At 52.4% G+C, this 24,145-nt stretch overlaps 3 protein-coding genes across 6 annotated transcripts in view; all 3 read right to left on the minus strand.

Moving 5' to 3' along the window:
• Positions 1 to 18,871, minus strand: part of LOC127045845 (zinc finger protein OZF-like) — a 265,245-nt gene extending 246,374 nt beyond the window's left edge. For 2 of the 3 annotated variants that reach the window (XM_050942571.1, XM_050942570.1), the window contains exon 1: positions 18,708 to 18,871. The gene's annotated coding sequence lies outside the window, so the exon portion shown is untranslated. Of the gene's footprint in view, positions 1 to 18,701 lie in introns of all 3 variants that reach the window. The other variant, XM_050942569.1, reaches the window with a different exon arrangement.
• The window catches only part of LOC127046004 (zinc finger protein 850-like), a 58,703-nt gene that overhangs the window by 6,724 nt on the left and 27,834 nt on the right, over positions 1 to 24,145 (minus strand). Inside the window, exons 5-11 of the mRNA XM_050942904.1 lie at positions 14,203 to 14,316; positions 12,204 to 12,317; positions 10,209 to 11,541; positions 6,357 to 6,558; positions 2,595 to 2,996; positions 1,912 to 2,038; positions 1,159 to 1,272 (exon numbers count right to left, since the gene is read on the minus strand). Of these exons, the coding sequence (XP_050798861.1) occupies positions 1,159 to 1,272; positions 1,912 to 2,038; positions 2,595 to 2,996; positions 6,357 to 6,558; positions 10,209 to 11,541; positions 12,204 to 12,317; positions 14,203 to 14,316 (2,406 nt within the window). The remainder of the gene's footprint in view (positions 1 to 1,158; positions 1,273 to 1,911; positions 2,039 to 2,594; positions 2,997 to 6,356; positions 6,559 to 10,208; positions 11,542 to 12,203; positions 12,318 to 14,202; positions 14,317 to 24,145) is intronic.
• Positions 21,772 to 23,725, minus strand: LOC127045925 (gastrula zinc finger protein XlCGF64.1-like). 2 transcript variants are annotated; one of them, XM_050942814.1, is made up of 2 exons: positions 23,362 to 23,725; positions 21,772 to 23,210 (listed from the first exon to the last, which is right to left on the minus strand). In XM_050942814.1, the coding sequence occupies exon 2, from the start codon at positions 23,137 to 23,139 to the stop codon at positions 22,453 to 22,455; it is 687 nt and encodes a 228-aa protein (XP_050798771.1). In that variant the 5' UTR covers positions 23,140 to 23,210; positions 23,362 to 23,725; the 3' UTR covers positions 21,772 to 22,452. The 2 variants fall into 2 exon arrangements, with proteins under 2 accessions (XP_050798771.1, XP_050798770.1); XM_050942813.1 differs by having other exon boundaries at positions 21,772 to 23,213.

The following is a 24,145-nucleotide window of genomic DNA, read 5'->3' on the forward strand; positions in this document are numbered from 1 at the left end:
CTTTGTTCCTTCCCTCTGAAGCACCTGGCACTGGCCACTGTCAGAGTCAGGAACAGGGGCTGCATGGACCATTGGTCTGACGCAGTATGGTCATTCTTATGTAAATATATGTAACACCAGAGAGTGAAACCTTCCTCAGTTCCAGTCTGCTCCTGGATTCTGTTTCACATGAGCTATTTGGAACATGGGACCTGCTGAAGTGCTTTAGAAATATTAATTCATTAAACTCCAAAATCTCCCTGTGAGGTAGTTCAGTATTAAGCACTGATCACTTCTACAGGTGGGGAAACTGAGTCACAGAGCGGTTACACCTATACTTTCCAATAGGGACCTAATTTTAAAGTAATTAATTATCCAGGTGCTGAGTATCCATTAATCTGAAGTCAATGGGAGCTCCAGGTGATCAGCATTTCTGAAAACCAGGTATGAGGGGTCTCAAGCTAGGCACTAAAAAATGGAGACCCCCAAATCAGGCCACTTTTGAAAATATGAGCCTAAGTGACTTGCCCAATATCCCACAGCAAGTCAGTGGCAAAATTAGGAGCAGAACCCAGGAGTCCTCACTCCGAGCCTCAATGCGCACCAGCTAGAATTTACTGCTTTCCCATTACGTAAGAGCTGATGTATTGGGTCAGACCAATGGCCCATCTAGCCTAGCGTCCTGCCAGTACCAGACCTTCAGGGGCAGTGAACAGAACAAGGCAATCAAGGATTCATCCACCTGTCTTCCACTCTCAACTTCTGACAGCCAGAAGTTTAGAGACACCCAGATCATAGGACCCTCCTGGCTAATGGCCATTGCCAGACCTCCATGAATGTATCCGGTTCTTTTTTGAACCCAAGTTACACTTTTGCCTTCACAACATCCCCTGGCGAAGTGGAGCAGGAGTTAAGCCTTAAGAGAAGTGGTCTAGCGCCCGAGGTACAGCCATCACCAGAGATAAGGAGCAAGCAGTGAGAGGCAGAGGAGTGGAGCCAAGTAAAAGGGTTCACCAATGGCCAGATGTCCTGAATGGTTAAAAGACCAAACAGAGCCGAAGTGGACGAAGTCAGGACTGGAGGAAAACCCTGAGCGATACCATGACCAGGATACGGCCACATCAGCTGCAATTCACATTCCACTCCCTGCCCCTGATTTGCTCAAATCTCATTCCTCACCTGTGCAGGGCTCTGGAGGGATTTCTCTCCCCTTTAAGTCCTGCTGATCTTGGACACATGCCTCTTCCCCTCGTTCAATCCGGGCCTCGGGATCCGCTTTGGAACGGGTACGGTCTGTCCACAGAAAAGATATCGGGGGACCCAGTGGTTCATTTTACAGCGTGCAATTGTTAGAGACTTTTCATTTATTTCAAGCCAACCCCCTTTCATCACTGGAGGGGACGGGGGGAAACTTTGCAGCAAAAGCTATTGGCAAAGAGCCTGTGGGCCAGGGAAGCATTCAGCGGAAAACAAGCTGTGCTCTAAATTCAGAGCTCTCCACATAGAGAGAAGCTCACAAAGTACAAATGATAAGTCACTCACCTATTCATAAAACTACAGACGCTTAAACCAGTCCAAGGCAGGGCAAGCAACACCCATCTGTACCATTTACTCACCTGGCTCCGCACTAACGAAGCAGATTTTTCATCAGGGCCATGCTAAACGTGCATAAGATCAGATCAGCACTGGGCCAATTTTAGCGCTGATTTCAGCAAGTGCGACTCCAGATATAACAAACCCTGGAGATGGACAGGTTGGACCCACGACAGGGTAGGTGAGTCTCTCCCATTAAAGGGGAGGACGTGTGGATTTGAGGTCTAATTTCTAGCCTTCGGGAGGGTATAGCCACTGCTCCAGCTGAAATGAAAAGGGCTGGGGCTGCCACAGATGTCACACACACTATCTGGTAAGCAAGTGAAAACGCATGTTTACCCAGCGAGCTCAAAGATTCATAGTTCTCCTTCACCAGGTTATTGTACAGCTCCTTCTGCCAGTCTTCCAAATTCTTCCACTCCTCCGCGGAGAAATAGACAGCCACGTCGACGAACGTCACCGGCATCTGCAATCACAAGCGTGTGGGAGGTCAGTAGAACTGGCCTGCGTTAAGCAAGAGCTCACACCAGACAATCGCAATGGGCCCTAAAAATCTACCTGTGTAATCTGGCAGTCTCAGTCCAACGCCCAGGGAACAGTGTCCACACAGCCGAAGTCAGCATCCCTTTTGGTGCCAATTGACACCTTTGTTGGCAGTCTCAGCAAACAGGCCAAAGACCGAATGGGCCATGGAGACCGAACTGCCCTAGTTCAATGGCTCTTCCAGGAGAGGGTCGCAGTGGGGCAATGGAGGGAAGCTTGGAGTGCTGCCCGCTGCTCTCAGACACGGGACGACTTCGGTCTCCAGTGCCACCCAGCCAACACCTTCCCCCAACGTCCATTTCATGCAAAGATTCGCAGGAAAGAAAGGGGACTTACACTGACCCACCATATTGTGCAGCATGCCCACTCCTCCTCATTCCAAGCCATTCCACAGCAGTAAACACAAGGGCCTACACATCATGGGGATAGTACAGAACATTTCAGCACATGCTTCTCAGCACTCGCTGGGATACCATTACCTTGGGGACCTCCCCCTTAGTGCCTGGGGGGAGTCTCAGGACCCAGAAGTTCCTGTTCTTCAGCAGGTTCTCCACGTTCTCCAGCCTCCTCTGCAGCAGCCCGTACTCCTGGATCAGAGTTCCCAGCACGGCCCACTTACTCTCCAGCTGGTTATTGAACTCCATTGCTGTTTTTTCACAGTCTATTAATTTCTTCTCGGCCGTCCCAGATCTCCCCTCCAGGCTCAGCAGGCGCGTGGCCAGCAGATCGATCTTCCGCTCCATGGCCTGCACTGTAGCCACCACAGTCCAGAGAGAGGCCTCTGCCGTGTGCAGCTGTGCTTCTCTCATGTGAGCGCGCTCGGGGACAAGGGGCGGCTGCAAAGGCAGCAGATGTTGCGCCTCGACGTTCCATTCCTGAATCTGTTTGCAGGGAGAGAGATCGACAATGGCTGAAGTTGTGTTTATTCAGTGGCAAAACACTAAAGGATCAGGGAGGATGTGGATCAGGGTCCAAACACCCCAATGTTTGTCTGAACCTCACTGGCTGGGAACTGGCCTGAATCAATAAGGAACTCGAGCTCTCGGCTGTGAATTCCAGCGCATCCTGTTTCCAGCCAGTCTAGAAATGCAAGGCCATCCTTCCCCCTCCCTGTACTTCACTGCTTGGGCTTCCAACCCCAACTGGAAAGAAAGTGCAGAGACTGGCGAAAATCCACAGGCCAAAAGGAAAAGAGGCAAATTAGGTCAGTTCTTATTGTAGCTAATTCCTCCTCCCACAACACCGTTCTACCCTGCAGAGGAATGTCCAGCCAGGCCAGGCCAGTGTGGGGAGAAGAGAGCCGATAGGCCAAGGGAGGAAGGGAGTATGTGCAGGGGAGACAACAGAAATTAGCTTCAGTCACAACAAACAAAGCACCCAGCACTTGAGAGACATCCAAACAAAACACCTCCCTGATGTTACACTGTCCCTGTCCTACGCTCAGTTACTCCAGTGGAGCCTATCCAGGTATTTATACCATGCTCACCAGTGGGGCACCTGGAATAGCCATCGGCTCCCAGTAACACCAGTTAGGACCTGATCCAAAGCCCACTGAAACCAACGGGAGTCTTTCCATTCATTGTTATTCCAGTGGGAGTTAGGAAGCCTAACCGCGGATCAAGGCTCTGTAGTGGTAGATGCTGCACAGAAAAATGAGAGACTTTGAGCTCACAATCTACAGGGCAGAGACAGGACACAACAGACGACTAATCAAATGAGGAGGGCGCAGGTTAGGAGGATGAGGGCAACACAGATCCAAAGAGTTTAGCAGGAAAGTAGAAGCCATAGTCTGGGGACTCTAACTGGCTTTGGGCTGACCTTTCATGGCCATTAGGAACTGGGCCGCCCAGAGGATTCAGGGGGCCTCGGGCAAAGCGGGGGAGCTGTGCTGCTTGTACTCACCCAGAGGCAGGCCGGGTCTTCGGCGGCATTTCAGCAGCAGGGGGCCCTTCAGTTGCTCCGTGTGTTCGGCAGCACTGAAAGGCCCCCCATCGCCAAAATGCCGCCGAAGACCCGGAGTGACTGAAGGGCCCCCCATCGCCAAAATCCAGGAGCGACTGAAAGGCCCCCCGCTGCTGAAACGCTGCCGAAGACCCAGACTGCTGCCGGGCCAGGGCTCACGGGGCATTTTGATGGCAGGGGGCTCTTCAGTCGTTCCACGTCTTTGGCAGCACTGAAGGGTCCCCCGCCACCAAAATGCCGCCAAAGACCCGGAGTGACTGAAGGGCCACCCACAGCCGCAATGCTGCCGAAGACGTGGAGTGACTGAAGGGCCCCTCACCGTCAAAATGCCGCCAAAGACCCGGATGGCTGCCTGGCCAGGGCTCACGGGGCATTTCAATGGCGGGGGGTCCTTCAGTCGCTCCACGTTTTCAGCAGCACTGAAGGGTCCCCCACCACCGAAATGTCACCAAAGACCAGGAGCGACTGAAGGGCCCCCCGCCGTCGAAATGCCACCAAAGACCCGGATGGCCGCCGGGCCAGGGTTCACGGGGCCTCTGCCAGGCCCGGGGCAAATTGCCCTACTTGCCCCCCCACACCCCCCCGGGTGGCCCTGACTAGGCATGAATGGCTAATTTTCCATCAAGGCAAATGGTGAAGAGTGAGGTGCCCCAAGGATCTGCACTAGGATCAGTGACTAAGATATTTACTAACTGGGAAGAAGGGGGCAAAGGTCTGATGATGGCAAAAGAAATTCAGGTTAGTCAGGACTATAGAAGACTCAAGAGGGACCTTTCCAGGCTAGGTGGATGGGCAGCACAAGGGCAGACGATATTCCTTGCTGAAAAACACAACGTAACCCACGCTGGAGGATGTATTTTGAGCTTCCCGAGCACGCTGTGTGAAATTCAAAGTTCAGTCTAGCAAGTCAACATGTAGCTGTGGTCAGAAAAAGCAAGATGTCAGATGCATGAGGAGCAGGACAGAAAACAATACTGAGCAGGTTATTGTTCTAGTGGGCTGAGAATTTATCAAACATTTTCCCCCCACTGGAAAATGCTGATTTGTCTAACCTGAAATTTTTCCACAGAAATGGATCTGTTTTGAGGAAACTTGTGTCCAGAAGCTTTCCCAGGTCTAGGATGGAATTTCCGGTCAAAACCAGAGAGCATCTCACCCCAGTGGTTAGAACAGGGATTTGAACTGGGGTCTCAGACATCCCACCACTGGACTATTGGCTATTCTAGAGGAAATCTCTCATTCATGTTTTTTCATGGAAAATTTCAAAATTTTTCCGTTTCCTTCTGATGCAGAATGAAAATAAATTCTGAAAGCGCAATTTTTTTTTGCGAAATTGAATTTGTGTTTTCCGCCAGCTCTAGTTTTTACACCATTATACCAGTCAATGGGACCCCCGCCGCTGGACTCCTGGGGTCAGTTCTGGTCACTTTCTCAGTGAAAATAAGCAGAGCAGAAGGGGATTAGAGATGGACAACAAACAATTAGAGGCCGGAAAGAGACTTCCTTATGGGAAGAGATTGAAACGATTGGGGTTGCTTGGTATAGACAGAGCGGGAGACGATACAGGTCTACAGAATAGCGAGTGGTCTCGAGACAGTCACTCAGGAACCCCTGTTCACCTTCTCTCAGAGCATAAGAACACAAGGACAGTCAATTAAAGTGAAAAGTAAATTATTTTAAGCAAGTAAAATTGTGTAAGCCAGTGGAACTCACTGCCACAACATGTGTGTGACGCCAAGAGCTCCATGAGGACGAACAAAGGACTGGACATTCCCATGAATCATAAAAGCCTCCCGAGAAGGCTGGGAATGTATAAGGACTCGTGCTTCAGGGAACGAGCCAACTGGGCAAGAGTCTGTAGCGCCGATGATTCCCCAGCTCAGCTGAAAACAACCTCCCTGCCACCGGGAAGCCCCAGTGGCCCTTTCCCAGTTCTGAGCTGCGGCGGCCCCATCCGGCCCAGAAGTCCCCAGCTACCCTGAATCCCAAGGTTCAAATCCCGGCAGGGGCGAGTCAGTCCCCTCACGCCCGCTGTTCCGCGTGGGCAATGAGGAGGGCAGGGCACCTCCAAAGCCGAGAGGCCTCACCCCACTGCCCCTGCCCAGCCACCCCGCACGCTGCTGGGCCCCCCGCTGATTCCCCCCCCAGGTGCTACGGGAGGCGCGGGGTTGGGATCGCCCAGGAGGGCCGGGACGAGAGGGGTCACTCTCCGGGGGCGAGCCCGGGGCCAGCCTGCCCTGCCGGGAGCTGCGAGCCCCGGGCCCCCGCGTGGCCCTTACCTGGGCGGGCGCCCACTCGGCCATGGCCCCGCGCTGGGTGGCTCTCGGGGGAAGCGGCCCGGCCCGGGGCTCGCTAGGGGCGTGGGCTGGGTCCCGCTGCCATGCTGGGGAGGGCGCGGCCCGAGTGCAGCCTGGGAGGGAGGGACCCGCCGCCGCCTCGATGGTCCTGCGCGCCAGGGGCGGCGAGCCCGAGCAGTGCCGCCTACCGGGCACGGGCGCAGCGAGCTCCGAGCCCGCCGCCGGGGCCGGGCACGGGCGAGCGGAGCCGTGTGATCGCCCCGCAGCGGGACCCGGACCGGTCCGTACCCGGGAGCTGGGGCTTGTCCTTTATCCGCGGGGGGAGGGACTCGCCTGGCCCCGCCAGCGCCCTGCCGGACCTCCAGCCTGGGGGGGCTCCCGGGCCCCTCCCACAAAAGCCTTGATTCCCCCCCCCCCCCCCGCTCTCCTGGGTCCGACAGAGCCCCGGCACCGCCGCCCCCGTCTCATCTCGGGGGGCAGAGCCCCTCGTCCCCGCGCACAGCCCGGGTGACCAGATGTCCTGATGTTACAGGGACGGGCCCTAGAGTTGGGGCTTGTTCTTATATCGGCCCCTATTACCTCCGTCCCGGCCTGATTTTTCACACTTGCTGTCTGGTCACCCTGGGCACCGCTCCGGCTGTTAGCCCCGGCCTGGGGTGCTCCTCTCAACGCCCCAGCTCCTGCCGTCCTCAGGCTCTGTTTTCATTGAAAAAGAAATGGGGGGTGGGAGTTTTCCTAGCCCCTGGGGCTGCAGAGAAAAGCTGGGCCGGGGAGCCCCTGAAGACAGGCTCAACCAGGAGAAGGCAAATCAATTTATACACAAATAACTGATATTTAGGGCCAAGCTTTGATCCCGCTCCCATCAATGCTCATGCCATTCCTACTGAGTTGGGGGCAGCCAGCTCTTTGCAGGATCACACCCTCAGGGTACATCTGCACTGCAATAAAATGCTCTGGTCTGGCCCATGGCAGCTGACTGGGCTCTGGGCCCCCCACCCTCACAGGGTCCTGGAGCCCAGCTGACAACAGAGCGATTTTATAGCCTCGCAAGCCCGAGTCAGCTGACACATTTTATTGCAGTGTAGACATACCCTGGGAGACCCAGCATCAACCATTTATTCAAATACCATGAGGGGGCTGCCCAGGAATTCTGGCAATCCCCAGCTCCTGTTATAAACAGCCTGGACTGAGGCACTGACACAACTGGCAATCGAGGAATAACTCACTGCTCTGTCACGTATTCTATTTTGCTCTTGCAGCCCTAAGCCACCATATCGCAGGGGGGAGGAGAGGAAAGGGGGATGCTGCCCATTCTCACAGCGGAGATTTCTGAGGAAAACAGGGGCTGGCAAATCACTGACCGCAGGTGCTAGGATTCCTGAGGTTGAGGATGGTATAAATCCCTAGCCAGAGAAGAGACCCGTGCCTCAGTTTCCCACTCTGTGCAGAATAATGGTGTGAAGCTAGTGGACCTGATTTAACACTCCCTCACAGGCTATGCTGGTGTAATTCACCCAGTGGAGTCACACTGGTGTAACAAAGTGAGACAGGGCCAGTATCTGCCTCAGAAGGAAGTCTCTGTTCCATGGAAACATTAGGCAGGGAAATCCTCGCTTTTTCACTGATTCACTTAGGCCAGTCACAGCATCCCCATGCTTCAGTTCACCCATCTGTAAAATGAGGATAATGATACTCAGCCACCTACCTTCCAGGAGTGACCCCAGGATGAATTAGCTTAGCGTCTGTACAGTGCTTTAAATATGCGAAGAGCTATATAAAAGCTGATGACCTGATCCCTGTCTCTCACACCAGTATCAGTCGGGGTAATGCCACCAAAATCCGTGAAACTACACTGGCCTAAGACCCACAAGATCAGAATCAAATCCTCAGTGTGCTCAGCCCTCCAGGGATGGGTCATTTTACTACTCAGTTGCTCTAGAGCAGTGGCTCTCAACCTTTCCAGGAGTCGGATCTGTCCTGTGGGCCCCAAGTTTCACCTCACTTAAAAACCACTTGCTTACAAAATCAGACATAAAAACACAAAAGTGGCACAGCACATTACTAAAAATTTTTTGACTTTCTTATTTTTACCATATAATTATAAAATAAATCAGCTGGAATATAAATATTGTACTTACATTTCACTGTCTAGTATATAGAGCAGTATAAACAAGTCATTGTCTGTATGAAGTTTTAGTTTGTACTGACTTCACTAGTGCTTTTTATGTAACCTGCTGTATAACCAGGCAAATCTCTAGATGAGTTAAGGTACCCCCAGGGGTTGAGAACCACGGCTGTATAGCACCTCCACTGACAAACTAACCCTCACAGCAGGCCAGAAACTAATTCTCTGTTTCCCAGTGGTTAAAATGAGAGAGAGAGAGAGAGAGAAATGATTCACCCAAAGTCACAGAGGGAACGAGTCCGCACTAGGAGAGGAATTCCCTGCTCCCAGTCCTGTGCTCTGACCTCACCTCTCAAAGCTGAGTTGGGCCCCTCACTGCCCAGACAGAGCAAAGCAAAAATATTCATCACAGAGCCTCAGCACCAACAGCGCCATCTACAGGCTGAAGACCCAAACGCTGAAACAAAATCGCTTTGCTAAAAATAATGTTTATTATTAAGGTGAAAGAACATTATTAGAAAACTATTTTTAACACATACACAGAGGTAATTACATCATTCCAGATCACACACATACCGTACAGGTTAAGCCATATGGTAACAACACGCCACTTTTTAAACCAGAGATGAAGGAAGATACCGTTTCTGACCCGAACTGGTGGCTCTGGAGCAGGTTCTCCAGCAGTGACAAGGTTAGCAGGAACAGCTGAATCCCAGCGTTTGTAGTGATAGGGCTTTTTTGTTGTTGTTTTTGCCTTTCATGCTAGTGTCAAGGTAGATACAAATTTCAAACCTTATTCTTGTTTTATATACAGCTTTCTCCATAGACAGGCTGGGAGCTCAGGCAGCCATTTTTTGGTGTGATTAGAGGTGTTTCCCAATTTAAACATATTACATTATTATTATTAAATAAAAACAACAGGGTTTGAGATCCCAGCCCATTAAGAGAACACATGGCCAGGCTTGAAATTACATAGACACATTTTTTAAAAGGTAACTTGAAAGGGTTTTTACCTGCCAAGATCTCCACTCAGGCTGTATTGCAGGGGAAACCCCCAAATTACTTGCCAAGGACACCATTTTGCCAGTTACCCCCATTTGCTAACCTCTGACTGCTGGCATCTTATCTCTCTCAAGCAACTCACGGGCTCGCCAGGCCTGGAACATACAACTTACACCGCCATTTACTGATTCATTTGGCCCCACTCATTTGGTAAGTGCCTCAGTTTCTCTTCCCTTCAGCACGTCTTCCTCATGCCCCACAGGCGTTTCCCTCCCCCCCCCCCCCCGCATGGTTATCTTTAGGGATGTAGCTTTCACGCTGTGGCCCCCAATTCTAACTCAGATATTGGAGGTGCAACTATAAACGTAAAGCAAGAGTTGTTTTCCTGCATCAAAAAAGCAGACTGGCAGCTCACATTCCCTTGGCCGATACTTCCTCTGCACAAACAGCCTGCGGGTAAATTGCTCATGCTTTTTGGTTCAAAGACGCGGCTACGTTCCCCCACACCCACGTGGCTAGTGCTCTTTGTCAAGCTGCACGGCTGTGACAGGAGGGAGTGTGCACAGGTTCTCATGGACTGTGCAATTTCCCCTGGGACGTAAGGACAGACAGGTGTCTGGGGCTTGTCCATTTCCTGTTGCATTACCGTGTTGCTGTTCTCAATGCCTGTTCACTGGGATGCCATCAGCACCAGTGTTTATTCTCACCCCACGGTGCCCATCTTCAATACCTGCCTGGGATTGGGAGCAGCTTGCGGGTGACTCAGCTCTGTGCCGTGAACCCTGGCGTGATCCTTCAGGGATTCCTTGCAGCGGAAGCTCCTCCCGCACTCCCCGCACTGGTAGGGGCGCTCCCCGGTGTGGATGCGCTGGTGCTTCAGGAGGTGATGTTTTTGGATGAAGCTCTTCCCACAAGCGGTGCACTGGAAGGGCCGCTCCCCGGTGTGGATACGCCGATGGTTCTGCAGGTGCTCCTTGCGGCTGTAGCTTTTGCCGCACTCGGTGCATTTGTAGGGGCGCTCCCCGGTGTGGACCAGCCGGTGCCGGACGAGGTAGGACTGGCAGATGAAGTGGACACCGCATTCGGAGCACTGGTAGGGCCGCTCCGGGGCATGGCTCCGCTGGTGGACGACGAGGCTTTTCTTCAGGCCGAAGCTCTTGCCACACTGGAGGCAGGAGTAGGGCTGCTCGCCGGTGTGAACTCGGTAATGCACCGCCAGCTTGGAGGGCTCGGCAAAGCGCTTGGCACATTGGGCGCAGGCGTAGGGGCGCTCCCCCGAGTGGATGCGGGCGTGGTAGTTGAGCCGCGACTGGTGGATGAAGCTTTTGTTGCACTGGCTGCACTGGTAGGGGCGCTCCCCGGTGTGGATGCGCTGGTGCAGCAGGAAATGCTCCTTGCGGCTGAAGCGGCGGCCGCACTGGGTGCACGGGTAGGGGCGCTCCCCGGTGTGGGTGCGCTGATGCACCGTCAGGTTGAAGTACCTGCGGAAGCTCTTCCCACACTGGCTGCAGATGAAGGGCCGCTCCTCCGTGTGGGTCCTCTGGTGCTGGGTGTAGTGCTCCTTGCGGCCAAAGGTCTTGGCGCACTGGGTGCAGGCGTAGGGGCGCTCGCCCGTGTGGGTGCGGCGGTGGCTGCTGAGTTTGGACTGCTGTGCAAAGGTCTTGCCACACTGGGCGCAGGCGTAGGGCCGCTCCCCGGTGTGGGTGCGCTGGTGGCACAGCAGGGTGTCTTTCCGGGTGAAGCTCTTGCCACACTGCAGGCAATGAAAGGGCCTCTCCGCAGGCTGGCTTAGCCGGGGGACGGCGCCGCCGCCCTGGGGCTCAGCGATTTCATTCCGGCCCCCCCTGCATTCGTTGGGCTGCCCCAGGTCGCTCCTCTGATGCACCACCGGGCCAGACAGACTCTCACAGGGTGCTCCCCACTCGGGAGCCTGCCCCTCGCTCTCTCTGCATGTCCCCAGTTGCACTCCAGGTGGCTCTGGGCTGTTGTGGCCTTCCCTGACAGTCCCGTCCTCCGTTTTGATCACAAGCCCATCACCTGCTGCAACAAACAGAACAGAATCCAGCACTGGTTTTATTTTTCCACATTTCATCTACTTGGGCCATAAGAAACCACTGAGAATGCATTCGCTTAATACATGTGATCATATCCCCTGCGCTGGGCATAGCAAATACAAGAGCTTCCTACTTTCTGACAGCTAATTAAGTTACTCCAGGGGCTTGGGCTGGCAGCTGGACCAACGCTGCCACAACCTGCTGGCCCGAAGCCGAACGCGTGCTGAATTACCCAACCAGCCAGATTCACAGGGGCAGCTGATATACTACAGTGACAGTTTCAGCTTTCCCCTTTTCCAGTCCAGAGCCCAGCACTGATCAGTAACGTCACGTGGGTCAGGCTAAGGCATAGAGCTGACATTTCGGAGCTGGCAGAGACCCCAGTCTACTGAGCACTGACTCTGCATGTCCTCGGGCAAGTCCCTTTTGTGCTTCAGTCTCCCAGTCTGTAAAATGGGAATAATGGCCTTTTCCCACCTTTTCCAAGTCCCTATGGATAAAAGAAGAGCTGTGGAAGTGCTATCCCGCCCCCTCCCCCCTCCACACACACACACACCCCTGCTCAGTGTGATACCCACAATAGATTTGCTGGAGACTCTTGTTTAACTTCTGTCCCAGTTTACGAAAGTCTATTACTCTATAACTCACACAGGCTGCAATCCGCAGGGATTTCTCTCTCTTCCAATTCTTGCTGATCTCTGCTGCACGATCCCTCCTCTCGTTTAACCTGGGATAAAGCGTCAGGTGTCGAAACTGGAGAGTCTGTTCATGTAAACAGAGTTATTTTATGTAACGCCTAGTAGCTCATCCTGCTAGGTTCTGTGCAAACACAGATTTGCATATACCTTTCTAATGCAATTATAATGCTTCACAGAATCACAGAACTGGAAGGGACCTCGAGAGGTCTCTGGTCCAGTGCCCTGCACTCTCGGCAGGGCTAAGTATTATCTAGACCATCCCTGACAGGGGTTTGTCCAACCTGCTCTTAAAAATCTCCGATGACAGAGATTCCACAACCTCCCTGGGCAATTTATTCTAGTGCTTAACCACCCTGACAGGAAGTTTTTCCTAATGTCCAACCTAAACCTCCCTTGATGCAATTTAAGCCCATTGCTTCTTGTCCTGTCCTCAGAGGTTAAGAAGAATTTTTCTCCCTCCTCCTTTTAACAACCTTTTATGTACGGAAAACTGTTATCATGTCCCCTCTCAGTCTTCTCTTCTCCAGACTAAAAGTAATACTTGAATATTATTTTTCATGCAGAAGGCTCAAAATGCTATACCAAGATGGGTACACATTATTATCCTCTCATACACATCCACTTTGAAGGCATCAGGAGGCTGACCTGGCTTGCCTCAGGCCACAAAGGAAGGCAGTGGTGTACCAGTAAGAGACTTCCAGCCTCCCGAATTCCAGTCCTGAATCTGATCCACTAAGCCACAGACACCACTGAACACTTTATAACAGATTTCAAAACTGACTGCAAACCGTGGGATGCTTTGGTATCAGGTATATTCCTTCAGCTTTGGAAACTTTTATTCATGCCTTTTTGGCCATGTTAACTAGCTCCTTCTATCACTCATTCCCTGAGCTCAGATGAGAGGTGATGGCTTAGAATCAGATTGGAAATCCCCAAACACTCTGGAATCACAGGTTCAAATCCCAGGAGAGTCAGTCGAGCTCTTAATTCTTCTCACATAGAGAAATGGAGCCTCGTGTTGTTTACCATGTATGTGGCTGGATGGGTGCTGGGGAAGGTATTTCAGAGAAGACCTTAAAAATAGAGGTGCTCTCTGGAGATGGCAGGAGCTCAGACACGTTCCTCAGGAGTACTCATCCTTAGCCCAAGTATCCTCGCTCCACTACTTCTGTCGAGCATGCAACATGGTCGTTATGGCATTCCATCCCAGAGGTGGCTGCATTTCAGTGGTGCTGTGCACATGCAGTTTGTGACGGCTGCTGGATGAAAGGCCCTTTATAAATGTAAAATACTGTTGTTCACACATAAGAGAAACATTGCTTTGTTTTTTAAATTGTCGCTGAGAAATTAAAACTGGATCTCAGACCTTTGCTGGGGTGAGGCATGCACTGAATGGACATGGGCATGGACATGGACATTAAGAAGGCTCCAGATGGGACAAAGGGAAACTGTAGGGTCCAGATGTGCGGAATGCCCAGAATGCTGAGAACACAGAGGGTCAGATTCAGTCGGCTGGGAACGAGATCGGTGGAGATTCCAAGAGTGACAACTCTCACAGGCAAGGACAACAGAAATCCACGGGCAAGGGAATCATGTCAGAAACAATAGGAGCTACCAAAGGGTTTATTTGATTTTTAGCTAAGTAAATAAAATGAATAAATAGGACAAATGTGGAGTCCTGGGCTGTCAATCTAGCCTCTTCCAGAAGCACTGAAACCACATCATATAAACGTTTACACAAAAAGAAAGTTGAAGTGGAAGGTCAGATACCAGGTAAATACACAGATACCACAGTGAGGGGCACCGTGCAAGTTCTTCGAGAGAGTTTAGTCCTTTGACAGTAAGTTTACAAAGGCTGAAGAAAGCAAACTGCTGGCTAGTGATCTTTTAATCTGAAGATATAAGTAGTCAATTGACAAAGCACTGTCCGTTTCAGATCTATTACTCACCAGTGCTGGGATCCACAGAGGTTCCTCTCTCCTCCTGATCTCCCTGCACCCCGACACCTGGTTCTTCCTCCTGATCATTCGGTGATAGGACGTCAGGTTTGGAGATGGCACACTCTGTTCATGGAAAGAGACATTAAAAGACAAAGTGTCCGATTAATATTCACTAGGCACTTGGCAGAATTTTTAAAAAATCTAAACCAAGCCCCACAGCCTCTGTTTCTCACTAGAAAAAAGAGAGCAATCTGAACAGATTCTAATGTTAACTAAGACCAGAGATGAGCAAACTACAGCCCCTGGGCCACATCCGGCCTGCGCGACCGTCCTGCCCGGCCCTTGAGCTCCCGCCGGGGAGGCTAGTCCCCAGCCCCACCCCTGCTGTTGCCCCTCCCCAACAACCTCAGTTCGCCGCATCACCAGTGCTCTGGCCCACTGCTCCTGCTGGGCAGCGGGGCTGGCTCTGGCGGGGCTCCAAGCTCCTGCTGCTCTGAGCGGCATGGTAAGGGGGCAGGGAGCTGGGGGGTTGGGTAAGGGGCAGAGGGTCCGGGGGGCAGGGAGTGGTTGGATGGGAAGGAGGTTCTGGGCAGGAGGGGGGAGGGGGTGGCCAGGGGATGGGGAACAGGGTTGGATAGGCGTGGGAGTCCCGGGGGGCCTGTCAGGGGGCAGGGGTGCGGACAGGGGTCAGGGCAGTCAGGGGACGGGGGGGCTGGATAGGCGTGGGAGTCCTGGGGAGCCTGTCAGGGGGTGTGGATAGGGGTTGCGGCAGTCGGGACAGGGAGCAATGGGGGTTGGACAGGGTGTGGGGTCCTGGGGGCCTGTCAGGGGGAAGGGGTGTGGATAGGGGTCAGGGCAGTCAGGGGACAGGGAGCTAGGGGGTTGGCTGGGTTGGGGGTTTGGTGGGGGCAGTCAGGGGACGGGGGGGGTTGGATAGGGGGTGAGATCCTGGGAGGGGGTGGTCAGGGATCAAGGAGCAGGGGGGGTTGGATGGGTCGGGGGTTCTGAGGGGGGCAGTCAGGGGGCAGAACATGGGAGGAGGCAGATAGGGGGTGGGGGCCAGGCCTTCCCTACCCCGCCCTTCATACAGTTGCGTAACCCCGACATGACCCTTGGGCCAAAGAGTTCGCCCACCCCTGAGTAAGACCATACAAGAAGGTACATTAAAGTGCTGGTAGGAGCAGGATTGTAACTCCTAGAAGGGATGCGGGGTTCCCAGAAATGATGCAATTTGAAGACTTCTTCACTGCACCAGTATAATCCCCTTGTCCATCGACAAACCTGCAGAAAGGCCAGAGTCCATTTCAAAGGCAAGGCCAGGCCGGGCCAGGGAAGGGATATGGGGAGAGGGAAGACATAGAATGGTTTAGATAATTGCATGTTTCTGAGCCAGTAGAAATTAAAATATCGTTTTGGTTTATTGCTCATTAATTACTATATTGGGGGAAAAACAGCAGCTCCCTTGACTCAAAACACAATCTCCTCTAAAACCTGCGTGCGTGTGCACACGTGTGTACGGTTTTAAATGGTATTAGTAATAAACATGGAACATAATGTTAAACTGCTAGAGGCTACCACTATAATCTATGCAGCTTTGATTCAAGAAACACCCTTTCAAGGCAGCGGTGGCACATAAACCCTGCACACAGATTAGCACAGTTTTTTCCATGCCGAGGCAAAACACATGCATGAATAAATGCAACCTGAAAATAAACAAACAGGACGCTAGTTGAAGGTATCAAAGCCAGGGCTGTATGTGTTCCAGGCTCCTTTCCAATGGAGGATGGGTGGAACTGACCACCCATCAAAGGCTTTGTAGGACCTAGAGGTTCATTCACCAGAAACCAAAGGAGCTGTCACCCCCTAACTATTTATGCAGCTCGCCAAGGGGAAAAACTAGGAAGAACTAGCTGAGGGTGGGGGTGTCCCCCTCTTTCTTTCATCACCCTAGGCTCCGGCTAGGCCTAAGCTTTAGTCAGTGAACCTGGCAACCTGACACTTTGCTAAGCTCACAGCTTCTCATCAATGTGTGAAATCTGATCTTTACCCAGGGAGATCAAAGAGTCATAGCTGTCTTTCATCAAGTTCTTGTAAAGTTCCTTCTGCCATTCTTCTAAATTCTCCCACTCCTCCCTGGAGAAGTGGACTGAGATGTCTTCAAACATAACCGGGACCTGAAATCAAAAGCATTACACACACAGCACTTTCCGCTGCCATCCCATCTGCACACACCTTGCTTTTTAAAAGGTCACTGTCGGTGCCTGCCCAGCCATCAACACCCAGCACGTCCCACCAGCTGTTTGGTAATACACATGAAATGTGTCGAGCTAGTTCTCCTCAGAGGCAGCCACTTCACAAATGGCACGAACTGGTACCCTTGCTGGCATTCTTGCCAGAGGAGACCAGGAATGGATAAGGAGAAGATTTACTCTTTGATCCTTACCAGTGAGGATTAATGGGAAGGAGCATGGCCTAGTGGTAAGGAAGGAAAACTCAAGTTAGCAGGCTTGGGCTCTAACCTCAGCTCTGATACTGACATGCAGTCTCGTAAAAACATACTGAGTCCGACCAATGGTCCATCTAGCCCAGTATCCTGTCCTCCAACAGTGGCCAGTGCCAGGTGTTTCAGAGGGAATAAACAGAACAGGAAATCATCACGTGAGCCATCCCAACTCCCTTGACCATCCTGTGCCTCTGTTTCCCCATACGTACAATGGGGATAAAGCTGCTTCCCCAGCACTTTAATGTGCTGACAACCCAGCTGAAAGGTGCTATACACATGTAAAGGAGACTTCCCCTTCTAGGCTACCTCTTTCTGCTCCTCATGACAGCTTACACCTGGTTTAAACTGTGTCCCACAGGAGACCAGGAAAGCTGGAAAGCTAAATAAAGATGCCATGGCCTAAAACAAACTGCGGCATTTATATATCTGCCTACAATTACCCAGTTCCCTTGCACCAATCAGTGGAGAAGCTATGGCACTGCTCCCACACAACGGGCCCAATATCTCGGCATCTCTTGGGTACATTCATGGGTCCATCAATGGCTATTAGCCAAGATGGTCAGAGATGCAACCCCATGCTCTGGGAGTCCCTAGCTTCTGACTGCTAGAAGCTGGGACTGGATGACAGGGAATGGATCACTCAATTAAATGCCCTGTACTGTTCACTCCCTCTGAAGCATCTGGCACCAGCCACTTGTTGGAGTACAGGACACTGGGCCAGAAGGACCATTGGTCTGACTCAGCGTGTCCATTCTTACGTTCTCTGCTGGGTGTTTTGGGGCTTGCTCTGTCTGAGGCCCAGCAAATGGCAAAGCAGGAAGCCCAGCTGACTGTTGGTAAGTATGCAGCCAGATTGGAAAAGCATTTTGGAGATCATGAGAGTAAGGGAAGAGAACGATAAACCGGGTCCGACAATCAAACGTTAGGCAGGTGTTTACCTCATACCACCATGCTCCTAAATCAGACTGTTCCAAGGTGGTGCAGAGATCATGGGAATATTAAAGATCCTGTCAAAAGGTGACCCAGCACCAACTTTACTTCTGCTCCTCATTGAGAGCTGGGATATTTGCACTTGGGGCCTAAATACCTTTGAGGATCTGGGCCTCAGATACTACAGTGATGAGACAACGGAGGTCCCTAGACAGCAGATAGTTACCTTGGGGACCTCCCCATTGGTGCCTGGGGGGAGTCTCAGGATCCAGAAGTTCCTGTTTCTCAGCAGGTTCTCCATGTTCTCCAGCCTCCTCTGCAGCAGCCCGTACTCCTGGATCAGAGTTCCCAGCACGGCCCATTTACTCTCCAGCTGGTTCCCGAACTCCACCGCTGTCCTCTCACAGTCTAACAGTTTCTTCTCGGACATCCCAGTTCTCCCCTCCAGACCCAGTAACCGGGTGGCGTGAGCCTCCACCTTCCTCTCCAGGGCTTGGACGGCAGCCAGGCCAGCGAGGGGAATCGCTGCTGTGCCCAGCTGGCTCTCTCTCCGGGGGGGCTGCACAGACACGGGGCGGGGGGTGGCCAGAGCCTGTTCAGGACAAGACACCAAGCTGAGGCTGGGGGGCACGTTCCCGGGTAACAAGCCGGGGCACGGGGAAAGGGGGGGCCAGTCCCCAGCTATGGCCCAGGGGAAAGGGGCTTTACAAGGCGGCATGACCCGGGGGCGCGACGCCCGCAGCACACACCTGCTCTACTCCCGGCGAGGGACGGAAGCTGGGGCCGGAGGCGGATCCGGAGGAAAACACCCCAAGGGGGCGATGCCGGGTCCCGCAGGGCTCACACCGCAGCGGCGCCGGGCCGGGGTCTCGCTTTCACCCCGGCCCGACCCCCGAGGCAGCGCAGCCCGGTCCGTGCTCGCCAGGACCCCCCGCCCGGCCGGGCAGCCCCGCGCTCCCCGCGGCCCGGCTCCCGGGGCCCAGGCCGGGCGGGGAGAAGCTCCCGGGGCCCGAGGCTCCCCCGCCCGCCGGGCCCTTACCTGGGCAGCGGCCCGCTCGGCCATGGCCCCCCCGGGCGGGCGGGGCTTCTCCAGCGGGCCCGGCCCGGCCGAGCTCCGCTCCCGCTCCGGGCTGGGCAGAGTCCCGGCGCCGCCTCGCCACGGGCCGGCCCCGCTGCCGGGCGGAGCAGAGCGAGCGCAGCCGGGAGGGAGGGAGGGAGCCGCGGCCTGGCTGCGGGGCCGGGAGCGGCGGGCGGAGCGGGGCGGCAGCGGCCCCTGGCGGCGGGAATCGCCTCCCTTTCCCCGCCGTCACCGGGCGAGAACAGGCTCCGCCCCCAGGGGACCCGCCCATCCCCGTGTCCTCAGAGCACGGGCGGCCCCGCCAGCCAGAGAGCTCGGGACAGCAATGGGGGGGGCACCTAGTCCACGGCACACGAGTGGGACAAAGGACTGACCCCCTGCTGCTAGCCAGTGCCATGGGCCCCACCTGGGGTGACCCTGAGCTCTCTCCGGGGGGGGGGCCTTGGCCTGGGGGGGATTCCAGCCAGTAGCAAATTATCCCCCAGGAAACCAGCTCTGGGACCAGAACATAAGGACGGCCATGCTCGGTCAGACCAAAGGTCCATTGAGCCCAGTAGCCTGTCTACCGACAGTGGCCAATGCCAGGTGCCCCAGAGGGAGTGAATCTAACAGGCAATGATCAAGTGATCTCTCTCCTGCTATCCATCTCCATCCTCTGACAAACAGAGGCTAGGGACACCATTCCTTACCCAGCCTGGCTAATAGCTGTTAAGGGACTTACCCTCCAGGAATTTATCCAGTTCCCTTTTAAACGCTGTTATAGTCCAGCCTTCACAACCTCCTCAGGCAAGGAGTTCCACAAGTTGACTGTGTGCTGGGTGAAGAAGAACTTCCTTTTATTTGTTTTAAACCTGCTGCCTATTAATTTCATTTGGTGACCCCTAGTTCTTGTATTATGGGAATAAGTAAATAACTTTTCCTTATCCACTTTCTCCACATCACTCATGATTTATATACCTCTATCATATCCCCCCTTAGTCTCCTCTTTCCCAAGCTGAAGAGGCCTAGCCTCTTTAATCTTTCCTCCTATGGGCCCCTCTCCAAACCCCTAATCATTTTAGTTGCCCTTCTCTACAACGGAACAGGGAGTGGTGCTTGGGCTACTGGGCCTGCTGTAAAACCCACAAGGGGTGAGGAGAAATGGGGCTGAAGATATTTGTAATGCAAAGTTGTTAGAAAGTTTGCTTGGTATCATATTATCAGTGACTCATGGGGGTGTTTAAAAGAATCTAAAATAACTTTAGGCCTTTTGTCTCCACTCCTCAGCACCAACCCATTTTTGGATGCTGAGAGTCACCTACATTTTTGTTCTGAGAGCTGACAGGTACATCCCCCGTTCTCTCTCCCCTGATTGGCCCATTGGTCTGACCCTATATGGCTGTTCTTACGTTATGGTCTTATGAGATAGTAAACCAACAAAACCCATATCCTAATTGTAGTGCTCAAGTAAATAAGGCACCTCGTACACTTAAACTTTACCTCACAACATTTTAGAGTTTTTAAAAACCAGAACCCAAAGTAGCCCAGATGTGTATAAGAAACTATGATACAGACAATAAATTAAACTTAGCAGCAGCCAGGGAGGCACACAGCATCATGAGAAGGCTTAGATCAGGGAGTGGTTTGGTGAGGAAAAACAGACATGCTTTGAGGAAAATCTGTTAGGAAAATACAGGCTTTGAGTCTGCTCTCACTCATAGTGGTGTAAATCAAAAGTAACTCCACTGAAGTCAAAGGAATAACACTGCCCTACGTGAGAGATAAGAGTCAGGCCCAAGGAAGCTGAAATGGAGTAACCCTAATGGGTCAGAGGCCTTGAGCAGTCTCTGTACAGTGTGGATTCTACCCACACAAAATAAATACTTGCAGCACTGCCAACCCCCCAGGTTAAAAAATCGTAAGTCAGCCCCCCCGGAAAGGTTATTTAAAAAATAAACGTTCCAAGACTCAAGACAAGACTGCAAGAGTTAGCAGTGTTTTTGGGGGGGAGTGAAGGTTCTGCTTCCTGATTAGTGTAAATGTATTAAAAATCAGTAAGGAGAAAACCACATCAATGGGGAGTGCAGTAGCACATGAGCAGCTGGAAGTAGAGCCCTGAAGCAGGACTGGGTAGGCAGAAAAACCCAGAGTGCTGTAATCTGCAGGCAAACACTAAGGGTATGGCTACACTTGACATTTCGGAGCGCTGCCGCGGCAGCGCTTTGAAGTGAGTGTGTGGTCGGAGCGCCAGCGCTGGGAGAGAGCTCTCCCAGCACTGCACATAAACCACAACCCTTACGGGTGTAGCTTCAGCGCTGGGAGCCGCGCTCCCAGCGCTGTGGCACTGATTACATCGAGGCTTTACAGCGCTGTATCTTGCAGCACTCGGGGGTGTTTTTTCACACCCCTGAGCACGAAAGTTGCAGCGCTGTAAAGCGCCAGTGTAGCCATGGCCTAAATCTCTCAATTTATCAAGAGCAGCTTCTCTGAGAAATTGCTCATTGTGTATCTCCCTCACTCTGAATCCAGTGTAATACACCAGCTCAAGCCAGGCCACAGAATCCCACTCCCAGATCGTGTTATTCGGTGACATCACATATGCGCATACAGTCACTGGTGTATCAGCTTGCTGTCAGGGCTGTGAACAGTTTTTCCCTTAATTTTTTTCTGAAAAGCAATAATAATCCTGACATAAATAACTTGGATGGTATGTTTCAAAGTTCTAAACTCAGTTTTAAAAATTCCAGTTTTTTTTAATAACTTACTTTTTATAATCATTAAAAAACCTTTACCTTATAAGGCAAAACAGTGGTGCAATTTGTTTTGACATTCCATGTATTATAAACAGCAGAAGTTTGTCATGGATTTTCAGCAGTGTAAAACAAGATTTTCTTCTTTTTTTTTTAATAAAGGCTTTAATACTAAAATGTAAGCAAGGAATAGAAAGATCTGATGTCTATTATAACAAGAGCTAAAGGTTGGTTTGGGGGTTTTTACATGGTTTAAGCAAGATTTGTTTTAGAGGTAAAACTTGTGTCTGAATTACACACACACACATGCACACTTAACTGACTATGTGTTTTCTTGGTTTTTCTAAGTACCATGGGGGAATCTCTCTCTCTTGCAGGATCTAAGGTTTTTCAGGGTAGAAGCAGGATAAAAATACAAGAAACAATGTAGGAGCAGGTGGAAGGAAGAGTGAGTACTGCAGAGCGGAATGGGAGCAGGATTAAAAACAAATAATCAGGCAAAGGGATCTAGCTGAAAGCAGGAAGCCACAGGAGCTTTCACCCGACTGCCTGTCTCTACACATTGCAATAGGGCCCATGTTAAAAGTGGGATTTGCTTGTCGATATTTACAATATCCTGAACACTGTAGCAGGTAACTGCAAGCCCACTGCGATGTAACGGTATGTGTACCTATTGCTGGGCTCACTCAAGAGGCCCTGTTAAATCTTGGTTAACAGTGGACAATGGAGTGGGAGATGGCGGCTTTCACGGGGGCCCACTCTGCTAAATGAGAATTCACAATGAATGCCATCAACTCAACGACCGAATATCACTCAGCGATCTCCCGGTTATTAGAGAAGCAATTCATTCCTCCTCAGGGCCATACGACATGCTAAATAGGCCCTTGAATAAGAATCCTGCAACTTAATGATGAAGGAGTGTCATGGACAAAATGCGAGTATCTTGAAAACTTGCTTGAAGACTTGTAACATAGATGTCCTCATGTTGCAAGAGACCCATGTTGGCAATGACCAACAGGCTAGGTGGGGCTGCCCTGGTGGGGTCTCTCTTCCACGTGATTTCTTTGGTGCTTCATGAAGCTTCTCTTGAGCATGAAGCTCTTGCTGCACTCAGTGCACTGGAAGGGCCGCTCGCCGGTGTGCAGGCGCTGGTGGCTGAGCAGATAGTCCTTGCGGCAGTAGCTCTTCTCGCACTGGGTGCACTTGTAGGGGCGCTCACCAGTGTGCAGGCGCTGGTGCGAGATGAGCACGGCCTTCTGCCGGAAGCTTTTCTCGCACACCGTGCACTGGAAGGGCCGCTCCCCTGTGTGCACGCGCTGGTGGTTGAGCAGATACACCTTGCGGCTGTAGCTCTTCTCGCACTCGCTGCACTTGTAGGGCTTCTCCCCGCGGTGAATCATCTGGTGTCGCAGCAGCTCCGACTGGCAGTTGAAGCTCTTCTCGCACTCGCTGCACTTGTAGGGCCGCACCTTGGCGTGGCTCCGCAGGTGTTTGACAAAATTCCCCTTCAGCCGGAAGCTTTTCCCGCATTCACTGCAGGCAAAGGGCTTCTCCCTCGGCTGCACCACAAAGCCCTTGAGCAGGCCGAAGTCTCGGTCGCACTGGGTGGATTTCTCCACTCTGATCACTGCAGGGCTAGCTAGCTGTGCAGCCGCTCCCTGCGGTAGGCTCTGCAAAACCTCCTCTTCTGATTTCACCGATGACATCCCTTGCGGCTCCAGCTTCTCCAAACATCCCTTCTGGGGCTTCTCCTTCTCTTTGCTCGCTGTCCCATCATCTGCTAGATTACGGAGAGGGAGACGGGCATTAGGACGGGCTTTGATCTGGAAGGAAACTCCCCTGACTAAGAGACTTTGTTCAGAAAAAAACTGACACTTTTTAATGGCCCAATAAGAAGTTTATTGCTTCAGTGTATGAGTTCAGCAGACCTGAAGTAGGTCTCGTCTTGGCTTGAAATCCTGTGTGCTAGACAGCACAATTTGGGTTGGGTGTCAGGACACTTCTAGCCTACACACTGCCTGCATCACAGCACGACTGATGTTATGAGCCTGAAGCCACCTCTCCAAGCAGAGCATCAAGGGGCAAACATTCCCTCACAGAAGGCATGGGGGCAGGGTAAAGGAGGGGCCCTGTTCCTCTGCATCCCATCAACCACTCAGAAAGCTGAAAGACGGCATAACTGCCCCCCATTACTTCAGACAGGTGGGCGCTTGACCGACACCTGCCATCAAGTGACGGCTGTACATTTCCAGTGGGGCTATCTGACTGTAAGCTCTTTGGGGCAGAGATTGTCTTTTTGTTGTGTTCATACAGCACCTAGAACAACGGGGCCTTGATTCAGGACTGCAGTACAAACAGCACTTAGAATAGGAAGTAAACCCAGAATTGGAGGAGTTCCGAGGAGCCGCAGGGAGCTACTCCACTCACCGCCGCTGAGGTGTTTCAGTCCCTTAGGGCCCCACTCCCCCTCAGAGCCAATGGGAGTTTTGCACAAGGGCAGCCAGCCATTGCTCACCCATGCTGCAGCCTGGGAGAATTCTTCTTTCCCCCAGTTCCTGCTGGTCCCCAGCATCCAGCTCTTCCTCTTGTCTGATCCAGAGCAAAGGGGCAGATGTGGAAACTGGTGATTATGTTAATGAGAAACAGCAACAAATTAGTGTGTGTTTTACCAACACCCTTTGACCTCTTTCTGCAAAGGATTTGGGGCTACAC

This window comes from Gopherus flavomarginatus, chromosome 2, assembly GCF_025201925.1.
Source record: "Gopherus flavomarginatus isolate rGopFla2 chromosome 2, rGopFla2.mat.asm, whole genome shotgun sequence".
Lineage (NCBI taxonomy): Eukaryota > Metazoa > Chordata > Testudines > Testudinidae > Gopherus > Gopherus flavomarginatus.

Coding starts and splice junctions, on each gene's coding strand:
- LOC127045925 (XM_050942814.1), bottom strand. CDS start 23,139: ATGTCATCGGTGAAATCAGAAGAGGAGGTTTTGCAGAGCCTACCGCAG.